Genomic DNA, 23,529 nt, shown 5'->3' with positions numbered 1-23,529 from the left:
TTCTCTTTTTACATTCTACAAATGAACATACAGTGTATTTAGATCAATATGTGGAATCAAATATAAACTGAAAGCACACATATACACAACAGTATCCATTTGTAGATCACAAAAGTTTTTCCTATAGGTAACTGAAAGCAAACACACAATCCTTACATACTTACCATCACACTTGTTTGTAAGATTTTTAAAATGTAACAAAAGGCCAGAAAAATAATTTCTTATTCATGAACCACATTAAATGAGTAGTACTAGCTCATTGAACAAAAATACAAAATACACACAAAGCAGACTGCTGTTATTTAGCAAACACATAACATTTTTGACAAAGAAATACTGGCAACAGTTTAACCTCTTTGTCCTGCAGTTATTCATTTTCCAGATTAACCTTTTAGTTTAAATTTAGCAGGTGTCACAACTTACATTCTTTCAACTTTATTTTTATACCCAGTATAAGCAGTATAAACACTACCTGACATGTAGCACCCAATAAAGTCATAATTTCCAGAAAATGCATTAAGATTTGCACCTATCTTGAACTAAATGTAATAAAACCCAAACATTTTACAAAATGTCCTTACTGAAATTGTTACAACATTTTTACCAGTAAAAATTAACTTGTTAAACAATGGTAATTTATAACATTTTCAGGTGGGTCATTTGTATTTTTTTATGAAAGATAATGTAGTAGTCTAAAATGCTACTTGTCCCTGCAATGTTAGGTACATTTTAGTAACTGTCATGTTAGCCTACTGAAAACACCAACAGTTCACAGTGTTATGACCCCAGGGGTCATAATTTGTATGTTCCGTTCCGTTTGTATTTGTCTGTGATGTTGTCTCCCTCCCTGTCAAGAGGAGGTGCTGTGTTTCTATTTGTGTCCCAGAACGTCCGTACAGGTGGAGGCTGCGGATTGAGGAAGGCTGGAAGGCTGCTGATTGGTCGGATCCAGACACTGGGACAATTTAAAAGTGGAGCCTGGGGCAGACCTCGTCGCCTCGCTCTCTCTCTCTCGATTGCATCTTTGGCTTGATCATTCTGACTCCCATTGTGACAGAAACATTCGATGTTCGTGTTTTCGCAGAGATTTCATATCTCATTTGTACATATTGTAAATAGATTTGATAACACTATTATTCAGTCCAGTTTTGTAGTAGGGGTGAGTAGCCTTTTTCTTTGTGCACTTTTTCTCCTGTTTATTGTTAGGGAGTGAGGTAAGAAAACCTGTCTTTTTGTTGACTTTTGTTTTTGGTTAGGAGAGTGAGTTTGAAAACCCAGATCGTTTTGTTTGTTGTTTTAGCTAATGCTCACCCTGAAGTTGTTTTTTTGTTTGGGTAAATAAATTCCCTTATTTTGGACTGCATCCTTAGTTTTTTGGTGTGTTATTCTTGGGAGTGGGAGAAAGAGAGGGAAGCCGTATGTTATGTTCTGGTAGACCCTAGGCCGGGGCATAACAACAGTAATTTCATGTGTAAAAGAGTGGTTGTTGTTATCAGGCAAAGACGCATTAAACTTAAACCCCTATCAATCGCAAATGAACACACCCATATCCATGCTGATTGGTCCTTGTTAAAGGATGGTCCATTAGACCAGAGCAGCTCTCAAATTAGACAAAATTATATGATGTGTTGCTCAAAGTATGGACTTTAACTTAATCGTTATTTCATTTAAAATCCAATGTATGTAATATTCTAAAAATTCTTCAAACTTCAAAAATGTCAAAGAATGTTGAACTCTCAACTGAAAATGAACATAACCATATTAAAGCGTTCGTCAAAAGTATTATGTTATTAGTTTGAAAAAAACAAAAACAAAAACAACTGACCCACCTGAAAGTGTAATAGATCCCCAATAATGTAATAAGGTGTTACATTAATGGTAAACATGTTATTACACTATCAGTCATGACATTTCATTACATTTTCAATCAAGTTGAGTACAATCTTTGTTTTTTTTATATTTTCACAATGTTACTACATCAATAGGTGCTACAGTACACAAAGAGACTGCCCAAAATCTGCAATCAGATAAGTTTGACAGACCATAATCAAATGTCTTAAAGCTAACAGAGTAGCATGCTTTACTACACAATGTGCAACATTCTACCAAAAACATAAAGGACTACTGTGCCATAATGTCAAGTAGTGAATTTTCACATTGGAGTCACAATTACTGGCCATGCATTGGAAAGCAAATGAGGTACAAGTCATGCTGTTCAGGCAAAACACAAAGCCAAAAGAAAGTTAAATTGGCTTGGAAGAGGAATAATACAGGACAGAGTTTGAATAAACTAGAGCGAGTGAAACACTGTGGTTCAGCTTCACATAAAGCTTTGTGAAAGAAATGTGCTTTGACAACTTGAGCGTGAAAGTCTTATGAGTGCTAAATGAATCCATGTACCCTTCGTTCATTCGTTTTTTTCCGTTTCAAAACCAAATTAAAAAAACGGAAAAACAACTTTGTTTTTCTGTTATTCTCTTTTAAACCCAGAACGAAAAAACAGGAAAAACAGAATAACACAAAACCACATTTTGTGCCTTTTATTCTGTTTTAAAACAAAAACAGAATAACGTGAAAATTAAGTATTTGATTTTTATTGTTTTGTTATTTTGATATTCTGAAAATTCGGGGAATGCTGGGAGATTTTTGCGGAGTCAGAGGCTTAGGAAGTGAGCCAGAACTTGGTCTGAAGATAGAGCGTGTGTGTGTGTGTGTGTGTGTGTGTGTGGGGGGGGGGGGGGTTACAGTTGTTCTACCTGGCGATGACGTAGCGTACACACCACAGACCCGTTATTACCGGACTGGACAGCAGCCGAGAGATTAATTAGGTTAGGCTACCCTATTATATCCAATACAATCATGATCTAGTCTGTCCTGAGCCTACAAAATGAAGTTTGAGAAATGTCTGCATGGTGTAGGCTACACCTGCTTACAGTGCAGCTGACAGACGTGCAGCCATAGGCCTATATATTTTCGTCATCGCTACCTGAGCCACCATCTGATCCTTCCTCCCTCACGTCCTGAGGAGTCTCCTGGACATATTCTGTATTCTGTGATTTCCCTCTTTTCATTTCTAACCATTCAGTTTTTGCTGGTAAACGCCCGGTGTCTCCTTTCTTTGTCTCTTTCTTTCGCTCGTGCGATCGCGCTCGATTCACATACCAGTAGGCCTATACAGGTAAAAATAAATGTGATAGTATGAAAACATTAGCCCACATATTGTTGTAAATATTTTTCTCTGAAAATAGATTAATCATTATAGTAATAGGTTACAATAATATTTTGAAATAGAAACGTGTTGTGTTGTCTTCCGTTAGTGTAGCAGACGTTAAGTTGCTACAAAGAATCTTCTGGTTGCTAGGTAACAAATCGGACCTTTCCTCCTCGTATTTTTTATTTTGCCTCTGTTGTTTTCCTCCTTGTAACTGTTGAGTATTACGTGTTTTAATCAGTAAATATGATCGGCATTCATCCCTTAGGCTGAGCCGGCGACTCCCCCGGAAAAAGACAAAGCTTGCCATTGCAGAGACGCTCTATCTTCAGACCACGTTCTGGCTCACTACCTAAGCCACTGACTCCACAAAAATCTCCCAGCATTCCCCGAATTTTCAGAATATCAAAATAACAAAACAATAAAAATCAAATACTTAATTTTCACGTTATTCTGTTTTTGTTTTAAAACAGAATAACAGGCACAAAATGTGGTTTTGTGTTATTCTGTTTTTCCTGTTTTTTCGTTCTGGGTTTAAAAGAGATTAACAGAAACGCAACGTTGTTTTTCTGTTTTTTTAATTTGGTTTTGAAACGAAAAAACGAAAGAACGAAGGGTACATGGATTTACATGGATTTAAATGCCACCAACCATTACATGGATAACTGACAGTGAGTAAAATACATAGCTTTCTTTTATTTAATATACATTTATATTGCTGGATATAATTTGTCTTGGTCTTGACATGTTGATTTAAAGTAGTCATGTGGAGATTTCTCGTAAACAAACAAAAGATATGATTGTATTCAGTGTTACTCACTAAAACTCACTGTTTTAGTGACCAAGATTGAGGTCTAAGAAACACGTTTCTTCCTCATAAAACAACACAAAAACTATTTATAATGTTTTTTAAATCCACTATTGTTTACAACCATGTTTGTGAGCTTGCAGTCTTCGGGCCCAATCTTATGCCCAGCACAAAGCAGCGCACAGTGCATCACAAGTATCATCAAATCTATAGTAATAAACTTGACGGGAGAGAGAAAACACTCCAGGGGAATGAGAAGTAAACTTTTAGCTTCTGAAATAAATATTTTTTTGAAAGAACTTTTGAACTTGGAGGACGGCTGCTTTACTCCAAAAAGTTTCACTGTATGAACCTGAAATGTGTGTGTGTGTGTGACCTTTTGAATGTGGAGAAGAGCACAGAACATTAATAAACATGACCGACTGATGCTGACGGTATGTTGGGAGAGTTAAGTAATCAATGACGTAAAACAAATTGTGTACATCATCTCTCTTAAATGGAGACACACTTACTCTTTGTACTGCAGGGGTTCGATGCAGGTAATGTCACTAATATTTTATTCATTAAAGGGTTACTATGTAGTTTTGAAGAAGAAATTCAAACTCAGAATTTTAATATTTACAATATCAATGAGGAAATAATACAAACTCAGAAATATGTATTTTTTCCATAAGTGAATAAACAAGCTGTTTTCAGAGGAAAATTAGGTCCCAGAACACTGCTTGAAGCTAGAAAGGTGGCAGGGTCCACCACATACAAACAAAGTAAAACAGTATAAATTGTGTTGTCCTTTACGGTCAGTTTGTTTATTCAGTCATGAAAACGAAGAGAGTTTGATTATTTAGTTTGTTTAGGCAGAAAAAAAATCAGCCAATGAACATCTTTCTCAGCTCATTAACATTTATGCACCAAAACTACAGAGTGCTGCTTTAAAGATGTAATATTTCTCCCACTTGCCTCCCATCAACAAGTCAGATTGATCATTTTTGTGATCTGGCCGAGCTGGTTCGTGCATCACTATTACACATCCATGGACTCACATCAGTGCTCCTCCTCAGTTAAATATCGGGCTGTTTGCTCATATGCAATCAAACAGGCTTATGGATGGGACAGAGGACTGGGAGCTGGCAGTGGCAGAGGGTCCACAGGCCCAGCAACATACACCTGTCTCTTAGAGAGTCATCTTGGAGCCTTTTGACTCTTTTTTGATTGATCCTTGCTACAAATCTGTATTACCTTAACAACACTGCAAGATGTCTCAGCACCCATGGGGAACAACTGATGATGTCTGAATAAGAGTTTTGATACTCAGTGTGCTGCTGAGGGAGACTGTCTGGGCGACTAAACTCTCAACTGTACCTCTGTAGTGAATCTGCTGCTCGAGGCAGGTCAAGCTGGCTGTGCTCCTAGTTCTAAGGTGAGCAAGAGGAGCACCTGACAGCAGAGAGAGAGAGTTACTGCACAACAGACAGACACGTTCATCATCCTCATTCTGTACTCTGTGTTGGCACTTCTCTTCAAATCAATACTTTTATGAATAGTCCGAGTCATGCTTCACTTCAAGTCATCTCCATTCAATTTACATGTGTTCACAGTAGCACACAAACATAACACAAATCCATTCATTTCCTATGACAGAGGACCAGAGGAACTTGGCTGAAGAGTGGCAGGGTTTGTGGTTAATTTAACTGATTGATGCTACTAATACCAATAGCATTTCTTGGCTAAAATGAATATAAACAAAATGAATGAAAGCCTGGTGTAGAGCAGCTAAAGCTCCTGCTCTGCCTACAACTCTTCAGAAGAAACAACCCCTCAACCAAGTTTCCTCATGCAACCAAAGTAACTAACCAAAGCCCTACCAGTCCTAAACTAGCCACTTCAATGATAACTTGTTATTCTATCATTTTCTTATTATCAACAAATCCCATGAGAATATCAAATCCAACTTCATGTCAGTTTGTCTTAATGTCAATGACTTCCTGTCTGTGGCTCTAAGCCAGAGGCCCACTGGTTCCGAGACAGAAATTTGTAAAAGAAATCTCACATATATATATATATATATATATATATACATATATACATATATATATATATATATATATATGTATATAGAAGATGTGTTTTATTAGATAAAATAAGTTATTTGCAGTTGATAACTGTACTTTTAAGCAACGTTATTCAAACAGGAGGTAATAGTGCTTTTTGCTCTTTCAATAGCGGATTAATGCACCGATTGGGCTCTCGTAAGAATTTGGGGCAGCAACAGGAGGCTGCATGTGGGATTAAGTGTGGTGTTAATGTTACTAAGGAAAATGTTACGCACTGCAAAAGCACGATGCATTGATGTGTTTCCAATTTTTTCTAGTTTCTGGACAACAATGAAGCTCAATGGTTAAGAAGAATGACATTTATCAGGCTTTGATGCAAACACAATGCTTGCTGGTTGAGATTTGGTGATAATGAGAAAAATATACAAAATTACAATCGAGACTTAAAGGGGAACTACCGTTTTTTACAACCTGGAACCTATTTCTAGCATAAAATATGATCATTTACTCACCCAGATAACTTTGGTGTCATTTGGAGTCGTTCGGACGAAATTAGATCCAGTGGAGCGCCGCTATATTCATATAATGCGAGTGACGGGGCACTGAAACACAGCCTCTATATAACGTATTATCTGCCACGAAACTAGTTCATTTCACCAATATTTTGTCATGATACGCTAGTGCTATTCCCCTCTGAGTCCGGGCTCGTCCGTTATCAACATCCGGGGTCAAACTAGCAGTAACAGCTACAGGTAAACAAGCCGGCTGTCGCGGGTGCGCGCGCAGCTCAGAGACGACATCTTCCAGGTCAGAGGTAGTAGGTCAACCTACAGACCCCGGATGTTGACAACAGACGAGCCCGGACTCAGAGGGGAATAGCACGAGCGTATCGTAACAAAATATTGGTGAGATGAACTAGTTTCGTGGCAGATAATGCTCATAAAGGCTGCGCTTCGGTGCCCGGATCACTCGCATTATATGGATATACGCGGCGCTCCACTGGATCTAATTTCGTCCGAACGACGCCAAATGACACCAAAGTAATCTGGGTGAGTAAATCATCGTATTTTATGCTAGAAATAGGTCCAGGTTGTAAAAACCAGTAGTTCCCCTTTAAGTTTTTTGCTGGTAACAATGTCTTTTAGTGTCATCTGAGTTGGTAGATAACCAAATATCTGACCAAAGATCACATCGCTCTTTCTTCACTGTGTAACTAATTATGCAAATTTGAGAGTGTGGAAATGTCATGCAGACTGTGTTGCCCTTTTAACATGTTAGTTCTGACTAGCAAATGAAGATGACATCCACTACCTAGTGCAAGACATATCATTGGAGGCTGCCTAAGCTTAAATATTTGAAACAGTCATCTGGCTATTCTGTTATCTTCTCATCTAGTTATTTTTGGAACACTTGATTTTACAGGTCTGCAAATTTCAGAATCAGAAGAAAAAACAAAAATACTTTCTTGACCCCTGAGGAAATTGGTTAAGGAGCAGACATACCAGGCTGCATGCACCTTGCCCCTTGCACAGATTGTCCTGATGATGGTAAATAGGTGGTAATTACCAAGTAACATATTTGAAATTTCTTTGAATTACCCCCCATTTTCACAATAATTACATAAAAAATCCCCCCAATATTATTTCATAATAACATTGTGCTATTTTTTCAACAGGCACTTAATAAATACCTGCTAATTTATTTAATACATTTGCAGGAAACTTCCAACTGCTTTCTGCTTAACTTCTGCTGATCATGACATTCGAATTTCCAACTAGTTTCCGTCTAACTTTCCCTCAGCAGGCCACTAAACTGAAGTGAGCTGTCGCATCTTTATTTCCTGTGTCTGGTTTCTACTTCTGCAGGTCAGTTAATTGAAGTACATTTTTAACCATTTATATTTCATTAATTTCTATAATTTCAGCAGATCAGGCCAACTTTGGGAACAACTTTCTTAAGTGTAATTTTTTATAGTTGGCCACCATAACTCTCTTATTACAGACAAATACAATTTCAAGATAATGGAATCAAGTGACTAATTTCCCATTTTAAAAGTTTAATTCATTAATTGCCAATTGACGCCTAATTATGTCTGTGTGTGTGTGTGTGTGTGTGTGTGTGACAGAGACAGACTGATTGATTATTGTTGAATTTATTAGAATGTAAATGGTGAATAGGGAAGTGAAGCAGCAACAAGTCTTGCCTTTTAGAGTGATGAAGGACTGTTTACTTATCTGGGGCTCAAACTGACCAGGACCCCCAAGTATCTTTTCAGGTTTTACTTCACAGAATCAGTAGTAAAACTCAAAGCAAATATTGAGACCTGGAGGATTGCTGCTCTTATTCATGACTGGATGGGTTATTCAATCAGAATGGTGAGCCTACCAAGGTTATTATATCTTTTTCAAAACCGGCCCATTTACCTAAATGCATCTGTCGCTTCTATCCAACTGCCCTGGACAGCCAAAGCTGGTTTGAACAAGTCAAATTTAAGACTTTTTAAGACCCTTTTAAGACCTTTTTGAACTAAATTTAAGACCTACACGAAGTACAAAACAGTAATGAAAATAAAGTCCCAGAATTACTTTCAAAAATAACTACATTTATTGCCATTCACAGAGCAACTCAAACAATGAAGAATGGAGTGAGTGTGTGTCAGGGTTATTATAGTTTTTAAATTTCATTAGTTTTTATTTTAATTTGTTTTTTCAGTTTGCTTTTTATTTCAGTTTAGTTTTAATTAATTTAAGAAGTGATTAATAGTTTTTATCTAGGAATTTAACCTAATTTAGTTCTAATAACCCACACTTTTTAAAAAAACTGCACGCAAGCACACACACACACACACACACAGTGTTCAAAATCCAAAGCACCTCCGCTTTCAACGTCAGAGTTGAAACGAAGATGGTTTGAATACATGAATTTAAGACTTTTTAAGGATTCGCGGACACCCTGACTTTACATGAAAGAATTCTATACAAATACAAAATCAGAAAAACATTGCTCGCTAATTTCTCTGTATTTCTGTTTAGCCTATTTCAACCCAACCAAGACCTGGCTATTTTTGGTTGCTCTACAGGGACTTGCTCTGCCTCTAGTAATGGTGGTTTCTAAGGCTGGATTGCACTAACAAGGATCAGCTTTTGAAACTGATTAAATCATGGTTTAAATTTAAATTCTTCCACTTGAAATTATTTTTTCCCTGAACCTAGATCAAATTTAATTCTGTAGCTCAAAATCATTAAACTCCAGTCCAAACTGTGATCCAGAATTAACTTTAAACTTACACTTGAGGTTTGACTTTTAACATGGCTGTCTTTTTTAAATGAACTGAGCAAAATAATAATAAAGTTAGTGGTATAAAATGAAGGACAGACTGAAACCAGGTGAGTTTTAAGATGCTGATGAATTTTTATCAAGACACCAGTTCAGTCAGCTCTGGATCTGAGCAGAAGACTGGACCAATTGTCACACAGGGCAGTGAGACAGATGCAGCTGCTTCACTCATAGGTCATTTCCACAGGTGCTAGCTCAGCTTGTCTCGGTTTGACATCATTATTACTGTATCTCCATTACACCAGGGCTACCTGCTTCAAGGTGCATCTTCAACTTAAGTGCTCTGGTGTTGAGTAGAAGACATTTAAAAGCAGCGTGCTGGTCCATGGCTGTGACAGCGGTCAGAGTAGCAGCTGTAAACACTCTTCCTCCCGGGTGGACTATTAGAGAATCTGTGCTGAGAAAGCTCCACTAGTTTGGTAAAACACGCTTATTTCCAATAAAAGCCCTGTGTCATTTTGTCATTTAAAGTAACTTAACACGACTCGTGGACCTGAAGGTCTACCACTCCAGCTTGTTTTACACATTGGCTTAAGGAGATATTGTTATACAACTGGAAAGACTGCATCTGTACAAACCCAATACACAGAGTAGATTCTTAATGACAATTTGGTGACCTTTCTTGGCTTAAGGTCAAATTACTCCACATCCATAGAGCTTCCAACCTGCCTGGCTGTGTGAACAAGCCTCATGTCTGATGCAATCCATTCACTCGTTTAACTGTACCTCACTCCTGAGTTGTTAATATTGTGACAGCATCTTTAAGCCTTAGTGTAATGTCTTGTTCTGTTTTGTTTGTATTCTGCTGTTGTATATGACTCTGTTTAAAGGCCTGCTGAGGGGAAGTTAGACAGAAACTAATTGGAAATTAAAATGTCATGATCAGCCGAAACCAGTTGGAAGTTTTCTGCAAATGTATTTTAAAAATTAGCAGCTATTTATGAACTGCTTGTTGGAAAATAGCACACTATTATCATTAAATAATATTGGGGTCATTTTCAATACATTTTGAGGGATATTTTTGTGGTAATTTGGGGGTAATTTAAAAAAAAATTCAAACATGTTACTTGGTAAAAACACCTTCTAACTGTGAAATTTCCGGACCTGAAAATTAAGTGTTACTTTTTAAAAAAAAAAAAAAAAAACACAAATTAAAATGTGTTATCTAAGATGACATATGTGGCCGTCCGTTTAATGAATTCAAAACATAATCCTGACAGAGTCTTTGAGTACTCGTGAAGATCTTTACCACCCAGTGATTTGTTAGTGGTACTGTGTGCAGCTGGAACTCACTCTGTCCTAAGCTGGGCGGGTCGACTGAGGAACCCATCCAGAGCAGTGGGGGTGAAGAGTGGGGAGTCTGTTCCTCATCATTACAGTAGTCAGCCATCCAGGAGCTCTTGGTGGTGTTGTACTGTTCTGGAAGGACCAGATAAAACACATTTATGGCTTGTGGAAAAACACTGTAACTGGAAACCAGCATCAAGTGGTACTGAGTGATATGACTACTCATTGTGTAAATCCCCAAAACACGGTAAAACCTGCTGTGCAGCCTGTGCATGTTTGCTTATGTACTCACCCAACAGGACAGAAGTGATGTTCACGTCCAGTCTCTGCTTGGCTCGGATCCCCATCTTTAGACGTGGAGGATGGAGACGGCCGGCGGCCTGCTGCTGCCAAGAAAGGAAGCAGGGCCAGGGCTCGACGAAGGGCTCCCAGCCTGGCACACACATGATAATGATTGCCACCCTGCAGCTTACGTTTGCAGTTTGCATTAAGGTATAATCAGTCCCTAGATAATATCATCTCGCTTGCTCTGCACTTCACACTTGATACATGTCAGAGTACTGTTATTTGGTTTTATCACTAGTTTTAAAACAGTGCCATTTAGTGATGTCAAAACTCTTGCATTGCCGTTGCTTTAGCTAACTTCCTGTTGGTTTTACAGGACATGGAGTGGTTATCAACAGACAACAGCAAACAGGACGATCCTGTTCATCGAGCAGACAGGGATACCAGAAAATGTATTTTCTCTTTTCTGCATGAGCAGGGGGAGGAGAGACATGGGTGACTGACCAAACACTGTAACAGTGATGACAGTTGGAATACAGAGCTCTCGCACTTGCCATTCAACACATTATAGTTGGGAATAGAATTTTAAATAGATTTAAAATATTGCTTACTGTTTCATTTAATTTTTCCTGACCACCAGAGGCAGTGCTAAACACTGGATATTATCCGTCTTGCACGCGCACAGGCCAAATGTTTAATCCCAACAAAGTCACGTGCTGTATGACCTAGGACAACACAGGGCAAGCCTGACTATATGAGCCAACGTTATCATGAAACATGTCCCCACTATTTTATGCTCACAGGTAAAACGTGGATGCAAGTTGAAACTAAAGTCAGTCACCAGCAGCACTGTAACCACATGGTTGGAACTGCGGTTTTGCCCTCCAAGGTCTCGATTAGACAACCAAGGCTACACTCCTGACTGTCAGACACAATGACACTTTATGACAACATTCATAAACATTAATAAAGACTGCTTCATGTTCATGACAGGTGTCATGTTCGTCTTATGCACACCCCTTTAAAAAAAGTGTTGAACGTTCTAATGTTGCAAGTAAATGTGATTACCTGACAGCTCTCTGTTGTAGTAGTCTCCAGACAAAGTAAAGCTGGCATTGCCTTCCTGGGTGGAACCAATGCGCTGCAGCACATACAGTCCTGCAATAACAAACACTCGGCAGATCACATCAGGCTCAGTTACAATATATTCACCCTCAGCTTCCTGAATGTGTTATTATTTATTTATCAAGTTGTCATGCTTCTAAGCACTTTTTATGATAGTGTGGTGACTAATTCTTAAAAACTTAGATTGTGTCCAGGAAATTTGGTCAGTGAAAGAGAGTGAGAAGGATAATACCGTGGGAACAATCAAACTAGGCCACCGCGGTTTGACGGTTATGTATCTTAAACAGTGGGCCACAGCACTACTCCAGATTTAAATAGCAGAGAAGCTGAGTATAAGCAACAATAAACAACAACAGCCACTGTTGTTGATTAACAGAGACTTCTAAGTACTTCAAAAGCTAGTTGCTTAGCACCAAACACTGTGGCAAGATACAATTTGGAACTTGAGCTGTCTAATCTTTCATCATAATTACAATACCAATTAAGATAAATAATTCCCCAAACTTCATCATATGCTTGATAATGCAAATGTATGTAAATAAGACTTACTGGAAAAGGTGAGCTCAGCCAGTGGTATGTCACAGTCCAGGCAGTCATCGATGAAACAGATGCAGACACTCTCAGCCTTCACCTCCACTCCGGATAGAGGAGCTGAGTGGCTGCTGGAGCCAGAGTCAGCTCTGGCTCTGGGATGGCCCACCATGTTCTCAGCATTCTCCAGCAGCCATGTGGCAGCCTGGTCAAGCTGGCCTGAGGGTCACATATAATGGTTGGTCAAAACTTCTTAAGGGACTCTACTGCCAGGTATAAAGAACAGTGTTAAAGGTCTTGCTCACCTTTACAGTGGATCAGGGCTCTTTTGCAGTCCTCCTTCCTGAAGCCAAGGTCTTGTAAACGGGTCAGCTGGCCCTCTATGACAAAACAAAGCTTCATTATTAGCTTTTCTCAGAACAGTAATAAGCAGTGAACTCAAAACATACCCTCATTGTAACTAAATAGTGAGTACTGCGGGTAATAATAATTTCAAACAATTCAAGATGTATGCAATCAACAAAGCAATGATAGCTCTGGACACAAAAACAAAATACTTCTAAATTTTATTCTTTTTTGGGATAGAAAAGCAGTTAGACGACAGAAAAAAAATTATGAAGAATTGCTGGTCTTAACATACCAATGAGGGCCTCAGTCTTCTGCCTGAAACTGTCTTTGAGTGTAGCCATAGGCTCAGTGCTGGTTGCAGTGGTGGTGTCAGAGTCAGAGGGCAGTGGAGTGCTGGTAGAAGGGATTGACTTGGTGATGGCCAGGAAGAGCTGAATGTCATTGTAGGACAGACGGATGTCCAAAGCAGGAAATTGAATCTGTCAGAGAATCACATGCACAGTTAAAGTGGCAATGCACCCAGTTTTTAAACCACTCATAACTGTTTAAGAGTAATTTAAGCGCAGCAGATCTAGGATCCACATCAAACTGTATTCACTCATAGATACCAGCCACCTAAATACACCTGATTTTTTTCATCAAGATCCATGCATATTCAAGGTAAGTCCAGGCAGGTTGCTGGGACAAGATAACAAGGCAAGACTGCGCCAGTGTGTCAGGCGGGCCGTCAGCTGCTCCGACTGTTGTGTGTATTTCTGCTGCTTGCAACACTTGTTGCACACACCGTCAACACTCTGCTGGTGTATGATCGCCAAACGCTGCTAGATCTGAGAATCTCCGCCAAAAATCTTGTCAACTTTGATTATTATGAAAAAAAAAAAATTCTTTCCTGTCGGACATCCGGACATACTTCTGCCGCACTCCAGCACCACCCCCGCGGCGAAAACGGCACCTCCGCCGGGGTAAGCGTAGTGGCTGTCTGGTGAGGCTGGGGGCCGGGTTGGCACGTCCTGATCGAGGTGGAAATGGAGCTGGGCCTCGCCTGTGTATCTCTCGACGTTCTCTAGACCCTGTCGCTGCCTGGTTGGTACCGGTGGCGGGCTCGGATGTGGTGTTCCAGCCCTGCGGACCCTGCCCAGCTTAGCACCTTTTAGTTAGAAAATGCGCCACATTTGCAGCCAGGTAAAGGCTGCAATCTGCCGTCTTGTCTATGTGAAACGGAGGTGTAATATTCCTCCTTTTCAAAAAAGCCGCCACTGGGTTAGGCGTAAACATATGACGTGACGTGAAGCACAAAGTTGGGTGTGAACAGTGATGTACAACAGTCCCCGTGATCTGGTTAAAACAGGGCTGGATCCTACCGTTTTGCCAAATTTCAGGCCCATCTCTAAATTGCCTTTCTTTTCTAAAATCTTAGAGAAGATTGTTTATTCTCAGCTCATGGACTTTTTAAATTAACAAAATATTCTCGAGATTTTCCAATCCGGTTTTAAAACATTGCACAGCACAGAATCAGCGCTTTTTAATGATATCTTTTTGGCTACTGACTCTGGTCATTGTGTTGTCCTTGTACTTTTAGATTTGACTGCAGCATTTGATACAGTGGACCATGAAATCCTGATTGCTCATTTGGAGCAGTGGGTGGGCATCAGGTGCACAGCACTTGAATGGTTCAGGTCCTACCTGTCACATCGGACTTTCTGTGTCAGCCTTGATGACTCTGTGTCCTCCACTGCTCCTCTCTCATGTGGGGTCCCACAGGGCTCTGTGCTTGGCCCTCTTTTATTTTCTCTTTATCTACTCCCTCTTGGTTCCATTCTCAGGAAACATGACATTTCTTTTCACTGTTATGCGGATGACAGTCAGATCTATGTCCCCCTTAAAAAGTCTGACTCCTACTCTGTTAAGCAACTGCATAAGTGTTTACACGACCTTAAAGCTTGGTTATCTTTAAATTTTCTAAATTTTAATGAAAAAAAGACAGAAGTCATGGTCTTTGGTGGCACTCCTGTGACCCCCCCTAGTTGATCTGGGTTCTTTAGCACAGTATCACAAGCCAATTGTGAACAATCTGGGGGTAAAAGTGGACGCAGACCTTAAATTTTACAGCCATATTAAAGCTGTGGTGAAGTCGAGCTTTTTCCAGTTGAGGCAGCTGGCTAAAATTAAACCAGTCCTTCAGAGACAGCACTTAGAGACAGTAATCCGCGCCTTTGTGACCACTCGGCTGGATTACTGTAATGCACTTTATATGGGGGTTAGTGGGTCCTCCATTGCTCGTCTTCAACTGGTACAAAATGCTGCTGCACATCTTTTAACTGGCACAAGCAAGTATGAGCACAACTCACCGATTTAAGCTTCACTCCACTGGCTGCCCGTCCATTTAAGGATTCATTTTAAAACTCTGTTATTTGCTTTTAAAGCCTTGAATGGCATTGCCCCACCTTACCTCTCTGAGCTGCTGCACCCCTACACTCCCAGCCACTCTCTCAGGTCAGCTGACCAGCTGCTCCTGAAAGTGCCTAAAGCTAGGCTTAAGCTCAGAGGGGAGTGAGCATTTGCCGTTGCAGCTCCAAAACTTTGGAATGGATTGCCGCTGCACATTAGACAGGCCTCCTCACTGTCTCATTTTAAAACTCTTCTTAAAACTCACCTCTTTTCTTTGGCTTTTGACACCATGTGAAACCACCTGAAAATGACTACAGAAAGACACAAGTTTGCAGATCCTCTCCTCAACTGCTCAATGTTTTCTACCAAGAAGTAACTGCTGTTGTCACTGTAATGTCACAGTGACTCAGTCTATAAAAGGGAACAAAACCTAATACCATTACAAAACGGATTCTATTGAAAATTTATTTAAATCTGATTTAACAAGATGTAGCCCAGCGTCATTCCTAAAGTGATTCATAGCATGCAGACTGTTTACACATTATGTAGTATGCTATGTTGATTTTTTAAAAGATTATAATTATGTAATTACTATATAATGCCGTCTTTGATAATTATGAATGGTACACAAAATTGTTGCCAGGACACTTTCAGGGTAAAGTAATTAAGAGGTCACCAATAACTTGTTTCTCTTGAAATATAAGAGAAATATATTTAAAAAAAATTAAAATTAAAATTAAATTAAGATAAATAGTAGTAATATGAGCCGTCCTGTTTTTAAGTACACTGCCTTTACCACTTCATATCAACAGTGGTACTGTGATTGGCTTTACAACTGCCGGCAAAGTGATGAACTGTTGCTCAGTTGTTCCCAACATAGTTCGCAGTTTGAACTGAACATTACGGTTTGGAATCTTACTAAACGTGGCTGAATACCATGTGCTGTCTACTACCCAGGGAGCTACAAGGCGATTGGAACACACCCTGTGTGTCTGTTAGATACGTTGATTTGAGTTTGCCTGTCTGTTGTCATGGTGACACAATGCAGCAATGGTGTGTGTTATGGCAAAAAAAGGCTGTGTGATGACAGTAGTACTTTGTTGTTAATACTTTTTTCCACAGTGACCTCTGTAATATCTATCAGAGTGAGATCAGGGTCATTTCCAGAGACATAGACAGACACAGAGGCCTATCAGCTTGAGAACCAGGAGCTGAAACTCTTCTGCAAAGTTCTAGTCTCAAATGACAGGAAAGACCAGAAGGCCATGCTCCTGGAAATCCAAGAGCTGAAGAATGAGCTTCAAAGAGCTGATGCCATGGACACCAACGAGCTGAGCAGAAAGGAGATGATCTGCCCCTCGACAGCGGAGGAACTTCCTCAACAGCTCGAAGAGGCAAAACAGGAGCTGGAGGACCTCAACAAAGAACAACGAGAAACTCCTGATGGTCCTGGCCGAGGCAGATAAACTGAAGACTATGGAGATAGCTGAGACTCTCTTCGATAAACTGGAAAATGTGCAGATGGTCTTCAGCTGAGAGCCAGCTGCTTTTAGCTGAGCACAAATCTGAGAGGACCAAACAGGATCACCTGCATCATGAGGCATCATGCAGCAAATGCTTAAAAAAGAACAGGACCTGATGCACCAGGCAGAGGCTGAAAACCTCAAGAATTTTGAAATAGAGAAGGCTTTTTTGAAGACTTCAACCAACAGCTGCAGAAAGAGAAGAAACTGCAGGCTGATAAAATCAGGGAGGCACTTTTCCAAAGTTTGGAGATGGCACAAACCCTCACAGAGTAAGCTTTCAGTTGAAATCCAGATGCTCACTAACAATATGATAAAGGAGAAAAAGACCCATTAAGCTGTTGTTCAAGACATTGTGGAGCTCACTTAGATGCTAGAAAAAGAACAGGTTTTGAGGATCCAGGCTGAAAGCATTGAGATTGAGACTGTGGAGGCTCTCCTTAAGAAACTTGAAGGGCGTAGAAGGAGGTCCTCTGCCAAGATGAGGACTTCAATGCTGCAATAAAAAGTACTCTTCGTTATAAAAGAAGAGGGAGGAGAAGAGCTGCCCAGTGATCACCAATCAGCCCCCTCTTTCAGCTGATTGGATAGCCATGATGTTCAGTTTCAAACAAATGTATGACAATTTCTGAAACAATAAATATGACATAAATCAATGTAGCATGAAGAGAGAAATGTCTTTTATCTGAACATAAACATTGTGTAATCTCCAAATTATTATTAAATTCAATGCAAAGACCACTCCTCTGCTGAAATAATAATCTCCTCCCATTTCTTGTAATTTGTTTGAATACAACTTTATCTGGAATAATGCATCATGTCAGCACAATATAAGACTAAATTATTCAGTTAAACAGTTTTGTAATTATTTGGGCTACCAAAACTAAACAATACACGGTGGACCTGGGCCAGTACAGGCTGAAAAAAAGTACTCAGATCATTTACTTGTGTAAAAAAAACAAAAAACTGAAAATACTGCATTTAAAATCTCACTTAAGGGATACAGTAAAGTATTATCAGCAAAATGTACTTAATCTACATACACTAACTACTGGCATTGAAATACCCTTTTGCTGAGAGGCAACAGTGCTAACCATTTCACCACTGCACCAGCTCCAGTTACAAACTGTGAGAAATTAAATAGTTTTCCATTCAGTAAGAAATATACTGTAAACACCATATCAGGATGTGAGAACAAAAGGGGAGAAACCCCTTTTGCTGTAAGTGTCATAGAGTCAGACGAGAGACAATTGCCTCTCGTCTGAGGTGTTACAGGAAGATAGATGGTAGACGACATTTACATTCTAATGAAGTAGCAAAAGGGTCACTGTCCTGGGAAAGAGACGATCCACCAAACATCAAGGGGTCATTGTTCTGGGAAGAAATGCTGTAACCCCCCACTCTGTTTTGTATTTAAGTCATAAACATTTGGAAGACGGGAGAGAACACTTCAGGTCTTCTCTCCATGCTGCATGTATTAAAGAGATCTGATTCATCACGCTGAGTCTACAATTCTTCTGAGATTTAGCAACTCTCAACCTCACAAAGGAGAATTTCCCTTACACAAACTACAAATCTTATTTTGTTTGAGTGCTCACTCCTGACCTCCAGTAGCGGTGGGATGTCCTCCACGTTGAAAGCATCCAGTAGGCCTGAGCTGCTTTGGTATGTGGGGCTCCCACACAGCTCCACCTGAACATTGACTGGGTCAAGGATTGACAGCGCTGTCTCCTGCTCACTGCCCAACCGACACGAGAACACCTGGGGGTGACAAGATATGTCTGCATCAAAGCTAATACAATTAAAATCTGGATATTGGGTTAGTAGTTAGCAGTATTTGCAAAGGCAGTAAAAGAACAAGTAGTATTAAAGCAATAACAGTAGCAGCAGCACTATTTAGTTCATTCGTCATCTATTGAATAAATTAATTTCTTTAAGATTGTGTTTCTTTGATGAAAAGATTCCTGATTATAATAGCAGTGGTAGCACTTGTAGTCTTAGAGGTAAATGGCGCCATGATAGTGGAATATGTTACCTCTATTCCCGCGAGGCTGCCTGAGAAGGGTCTGTCCAGCAGCCGGGGTTTGTAGGTAAGGACAGTGGTGCCTTTTAGAATGATGGCGTTGGTATCCAGACATGACGAGTCCTCCACAACCACAAACTCTGTGCCTGAAGACCAAATAACAATTTAACAAATATACAGGTCAAGATGATATAAAAAAACTGTGTCAAGTCATTTGTTGTTTTGGCTCAATTACATTTTAATGACATTTAATAAAATACTTCAAATGAAATGCTGGAGACATTTTAAAAAACTCTCCACCATCCTGGACTGCAGAATCCCTTCATCCTCACAGCTCTGTCTGCTAGGAAACACTTCAGAAATCAACCTACCGAACAAATACATGCACATAGGCTCATTTCTCTAACTGTTGCCAAGAAAACAATTCCCTTAAACTGGAAATTTAAAAAATCAATAATTATTAACTACTGGAACAACCTCTTATCAGAATACACATCTATGGAAAAAAATCACTGCTCACAGTAACATCAACATCACAGTCTTTAAGGAATGATCCCCATTCTTGTCCTTGTTAGGGCTGGGCTAATGCTGTGCATATTCCTACATTACCACACACACAACACATCATATTGCAACACACATCAACTCAGATATACACAACTATAGGACACCCATCTACACACACCCACACACACCTACACACACTTTCACGCATCCACACATACCCACACGCATCTACACGCAACTTCTAACACCTACACGTATCTTCACACACTTACTAACACCTACACGCATCTACACGCATCTACACACACTTAGACAGACACAAGTGCGCATACACCCACACCTACACACTTACAATGAGATTTCCTTTAACTGTTTTATTATTATGTACATTAAGATATCAGTACTCCTATTTCTTACATAAGTACTACTTACAGATTTCTTAAATAATTACTATTTCCTTTTTTTTTTCTTGAATGTGTCCCTCTGTTTAGACAAGATATCAGGATTTATCAGGACAGCTGCTTTACTCCAAACTGTTTTACTGTATGAATCTTGACAGTGTGTATGACCTTTCAATGTGTAGAAGACCACAGAACATTAATTAACATGAAATACTAACTGATCCTGTCCTCGCTAGTCAGGAGTTTTAAATAATCATTTAAGTTTATAAGCTGTTCCTCGTGCACAAATGTGCATGTTAATGTAGAGATACACATATGGTTTCTGTTGCTGGAGGATTGCTGAAGGTAATGTCATTAATATTTTCCTCATTAAGGGCGTATTTCACCCTCTCATCCCACCCATTATTGATCAAGATGATACTTTTTATAACCCGTCCTGTCTGATTCACGTAATGAGATCCACACACACAGAGGGACACAGCAGCTCTCCTCCTCCTCTTACTCAGTTAAATATCAGTGTATTTTTTTCGTATGCAGTTAAACAGAGTTGTTGATGGGACAGATGATTGTGAAACAGCGGGGCAGAGGGTCCAGCAGCCGAGGACCACTTCCCTGTCCCTAACTGAAGACGAGTGCCACTGTTTATATGCTCCAGGTCCTGGTACACCTGGCTCTTAAAAGGGAATGGGAGACCACACTCAGATTTAGACTCTGAATTGGTCATTGGTTTGTTTTGGGCGGAACATATATTGAACCAATCTAACCCCTTTGCACTATGTGCCGCACACACAAAATGGATTTGGACACGCCCTAAACACACTTGCGCTTTGCACTTTAGACCATGCGCTATAGACTGTCTAAATAGGGCCCTATATGTGTGTAGCATGAAGGGGCTACAATTTACATTTCATAGTACAACCCTGTCTAAAATGACAGATAAATGAACATTAGTGCCTTGACTATAGAAACACAAATAGCATCATTGTTTAAATTAGGTATCAGTTCTAATAAAAGCAACATTATGTAGAAATTGTCATTTGTGTGGTTTGGCACCCCCCACAGTTCCTGAGTGTAACACCACTGTGGTCAATACAAATCCCAGGTGTTAATCAGTTTGTCAGATGTAATGTAGGTGCTAACTACAAACAGAACTCATGACATCATAACAATGTTATGTGTTGAAAACTTGTATGTTGACGTTAACATGTATGTACCGCTGTGATCCTCCCCTCTCACTGAAGTTACATAAAGCAGAAACAAGTGACAGAGACACCATTCACCCTGTTACAACACACTGTACCGCAACATAACTGAAGCTGCTGATTTAAGGTCAAAACTTTACAGCATGTTGCTTTACTCAAATGTTATTAATTACTAAAAGTTGAATAAGGAAAAGGTTGTGGCCTCCATGTGTATATACCGTAAATTACCAATTAATAGCCGGGTTTCAATTAACCGCAGGGTCCCCTTTAAACCCCGTCGGGGTGTATATTTTGATTAATAACCGCCGGTTCCAAATAAATGCCGAGTCTAATTATTATTTTTTTTAAATCAAGGAAGAAGACATGACCACTGACACTGCACGTTTTTCTTCTTCGCCTTTTTCACGTATTGTGATTGCTTTATGTCAGTCAATATCACATTGATGATCACCATGGCTCCGATGCAGCAAAAAAAATAAAAAGTATGACTTGAAATTCAAACTTTCTGTCGTAAAATATGCAGAGGAAAACTCGGGAGAAGCAGCCGTTTCTCTGACGACCCCAAGAGAGTGAGAGATTGTCGAAAAAATAAAACTGAGCTTCAGCGTCTGTCCGAGGAGGACAACAAAAGGGCCAGGCTGCCTGGTGGAGGTAGGAAGAAGGCTAGTGAGGAGCTTGAGATAAACATGCGGGAATGGGTTATCAGCAAACGGGCACGCCACAAGAGAGTGTCCTGCAAGTGATCAGGGCGATTGCGAAACAAATGTACGCCACCGTGAGTAACAGCAGAGGTGAGGAGTTTGCCGCGAGTGCTGGTTGGCTAAATCGTTTCCTCCGCTGCAACAACTTCACTTGCAGAAGATGTACAACTATTTGCCCAGAAGGAATTAAACGCCTATCCCAAATAAACGCCTGGTCTGTTAAGTGATTGAAACCAATAAACGCCCCAGCTATTATTCGGTAATTTACAGTAGTACGTTATTTATCATAATGAAAAAGCTGAGGGCTTAATGTTATCTTCTTAGTGATTGATCTTTCTTCCCTGACCTGTGACGTTGATCTTGACCTCCAAGCAGCGGTCCTGGGTCACCGGCACCGTGGATCGCTTGGTGACCACACCACTCTTGACCGTCTTTGGCATTACTGCCCCGGTGGTGCTGGCGTTGGTTGTCGTGCCCGAGTCAGTGCTGCTGTTACTGGGCCAGCGCTGACGAGGCTCAGCTCTGCCCGATGCCCTCTCCATCGGCATCCTCAGGAAGTCTCTCACCAGCTGGAGCCAGTCGAAGATGAGAAAGACCCTCAAGTTGTTGAGGACTACCGTGAAGCAGGAGGAGTCACGTGTAGATCTGCAGGAAGGTGGGACACAACTCTTTACTATCCAACACTAACAAACATCTCTGCTTTTGCTGATGTTTACAAATTTTTCATAGGCTTGAACATCTCCAGTGAGTACCTATAATGTAGTTCCAGCTGCAGTGATGCCCGATTAGTGCCTGTTTTAGAGGGCTGCAGGATGCAGTCAAAGACATTAGGCCTTCCGCTAACAGCTCCATCAGTGTTTTGATCTGGCCCTGTGTACCGAGTGTCATGTGCCAGCAGGGAGTGTGACACCAAGTTGACAGACTTGGATCCATTGGAGAAACTCTCAAAGAGCAGCTTGGATTTCATGAAGTCAAATCTTTAAGAGAAAAACACATTTCAAGTGGCAACTTTTTTTACTTTCACTATAAATGCATGTCTACTTTACAACTCCCAAATACAACCCTGACTCCAAAATAGTAAGGCAATGTGTAAAACATAAATAAAACAGAAAGTTTGTTAATCCTTATTGACATTTGAAAACAGCACAGAGACAATATATTTTGTTACATTTTGTTAAACTTCATTGATTTTTGTAAATATATGCATATTCTGAATTTCATGGCAGCAACATGTTTCAAACAAGTTGGCACAGGAGCAACAACGTTCAATTTGGAACAAACTTAAAATGATACATTTTAAACTTCATAGATGTTAACTTGGGAATTTTGCAGAGCTCAGCATCAACTAAGATGCTGAAATTGATGGAGAAATGAGAATGAGGATTTTTTTACCAACACATCTTCAGATGTGGCTTTGGGTGCACATGTAATGATTGTTGGCATCAATAAATTAACTTGTCCCACTCTCAATGCTTTAAATACACATGCAGTGACGTGAACATGTGACTGAACTTACTCTGTCATTCACAGGGTCAGTCTGGTGTTTGTGATGTATCGTGATACTCAGAAGTATTCAGCACAAAGTAACATTTCATTTGGTTTATTTTTAGTTGAAACGTGTGGAACGATCTTCTCATCAGCCGCTGATAATCTTGATTTCTCTTCTTCTTTGGCTTAACTCTTGACTTTGGTGCAGAGAGGTAGCAAGGTCAAAGTACTACTACTACTAGCCAGCTTAGGTTTTCCTATACCAGGGGTGGGTGACATTTTTTTTCCCTCTCTTTGCAAGACCATCAAAGTCG

The 23,529-nt window shown here is 39.9% G+C and overlaps 1 protein-coding gene across 12 annotated transcripts in view; it reads right to left on the bottom strand.

The window, feature by feature from the left end:
• Nucleotides 1–23,529, bottom strand: part of vps13d (vacuolar protein sorting 13 homolog D) — a 150,396-nt gene that overhangs the window by 58,396 nt on the left and 68,471 nt on the right. For 8 of the 12 annotated variants that reach the window (XM_084367243.1, XM_084367239.1, XM_084367245.1 and 5 more), the window contains exons 30-40: nucleotides 22,480–22,704; nucleotides 22,074–22,372; nucleotides 18,929–19,062; nucleotides 18,499–18,654; nucleotides 13,275–13,461; nucleotides 12,940–13,014; nucleotides 12,653–12,853; nucleotides 12,047–12,136; nucleotides 10,986–11,126; nucleotides 10,700–10,825; nucleotides 5,379–5,453 (exon numbers count right to left, since the gene is read on the bottom strand). In XM_084367243.1, coding sequence (XP_084223369.1) covers nucleotides 5,379–5,453; nucleotides 10,700–10,825; nucleotides 10,986–11,126; nucleotides 12,047–12,136; nucleotides 12,653–12,853; nucleotides 12,940–13,014; nucleotides 13,275–13,461; nucleotides 18,499–18,654; nucleotides 18,929–19,062; nucleotides 22,074–22,372; nucleotides 22,480–22,704 — 1,709 coding nt within the window. The remainder of the gene's footprint in view (nucleotides 1–5,378; nucleotides 5,454–10,699; nucleotides 10,826–10,985; nucleotides 11,127–12,046; nucleotides 12,137–12,652; nucleotides 12,854–12,939; nucleotides 13,015–13,274; nucleotides 13,462–18,498; nucleotides 18,655–18,928; nucleotides 19,063–22,073; nucleotides 22,373–22,479; nucleotides 22,705–23,529) is intronic. The other 4 variants (XM_084367249.1, XM_084367250.1, XM_084367240.1 and 1 more) reach the window with 1 other exon arrangement.

Source organism: Pagrus pagrus (assembly GCF_965226575.1).
Source record: "Pagrus pagrus genome assembly, chromosome: 11".
Lineage (NCBI taxonomy): Eukaryota > Metazoa > Chordata > Actinopteri > Spariformes > Sparidae > Pagrus > Pagrus pagrus.
The sequence above is the reverse complement of the archived record's forward strand: the minus strand, read 5'-3'. Positions and strand labels throughout refer to the sequence as shown.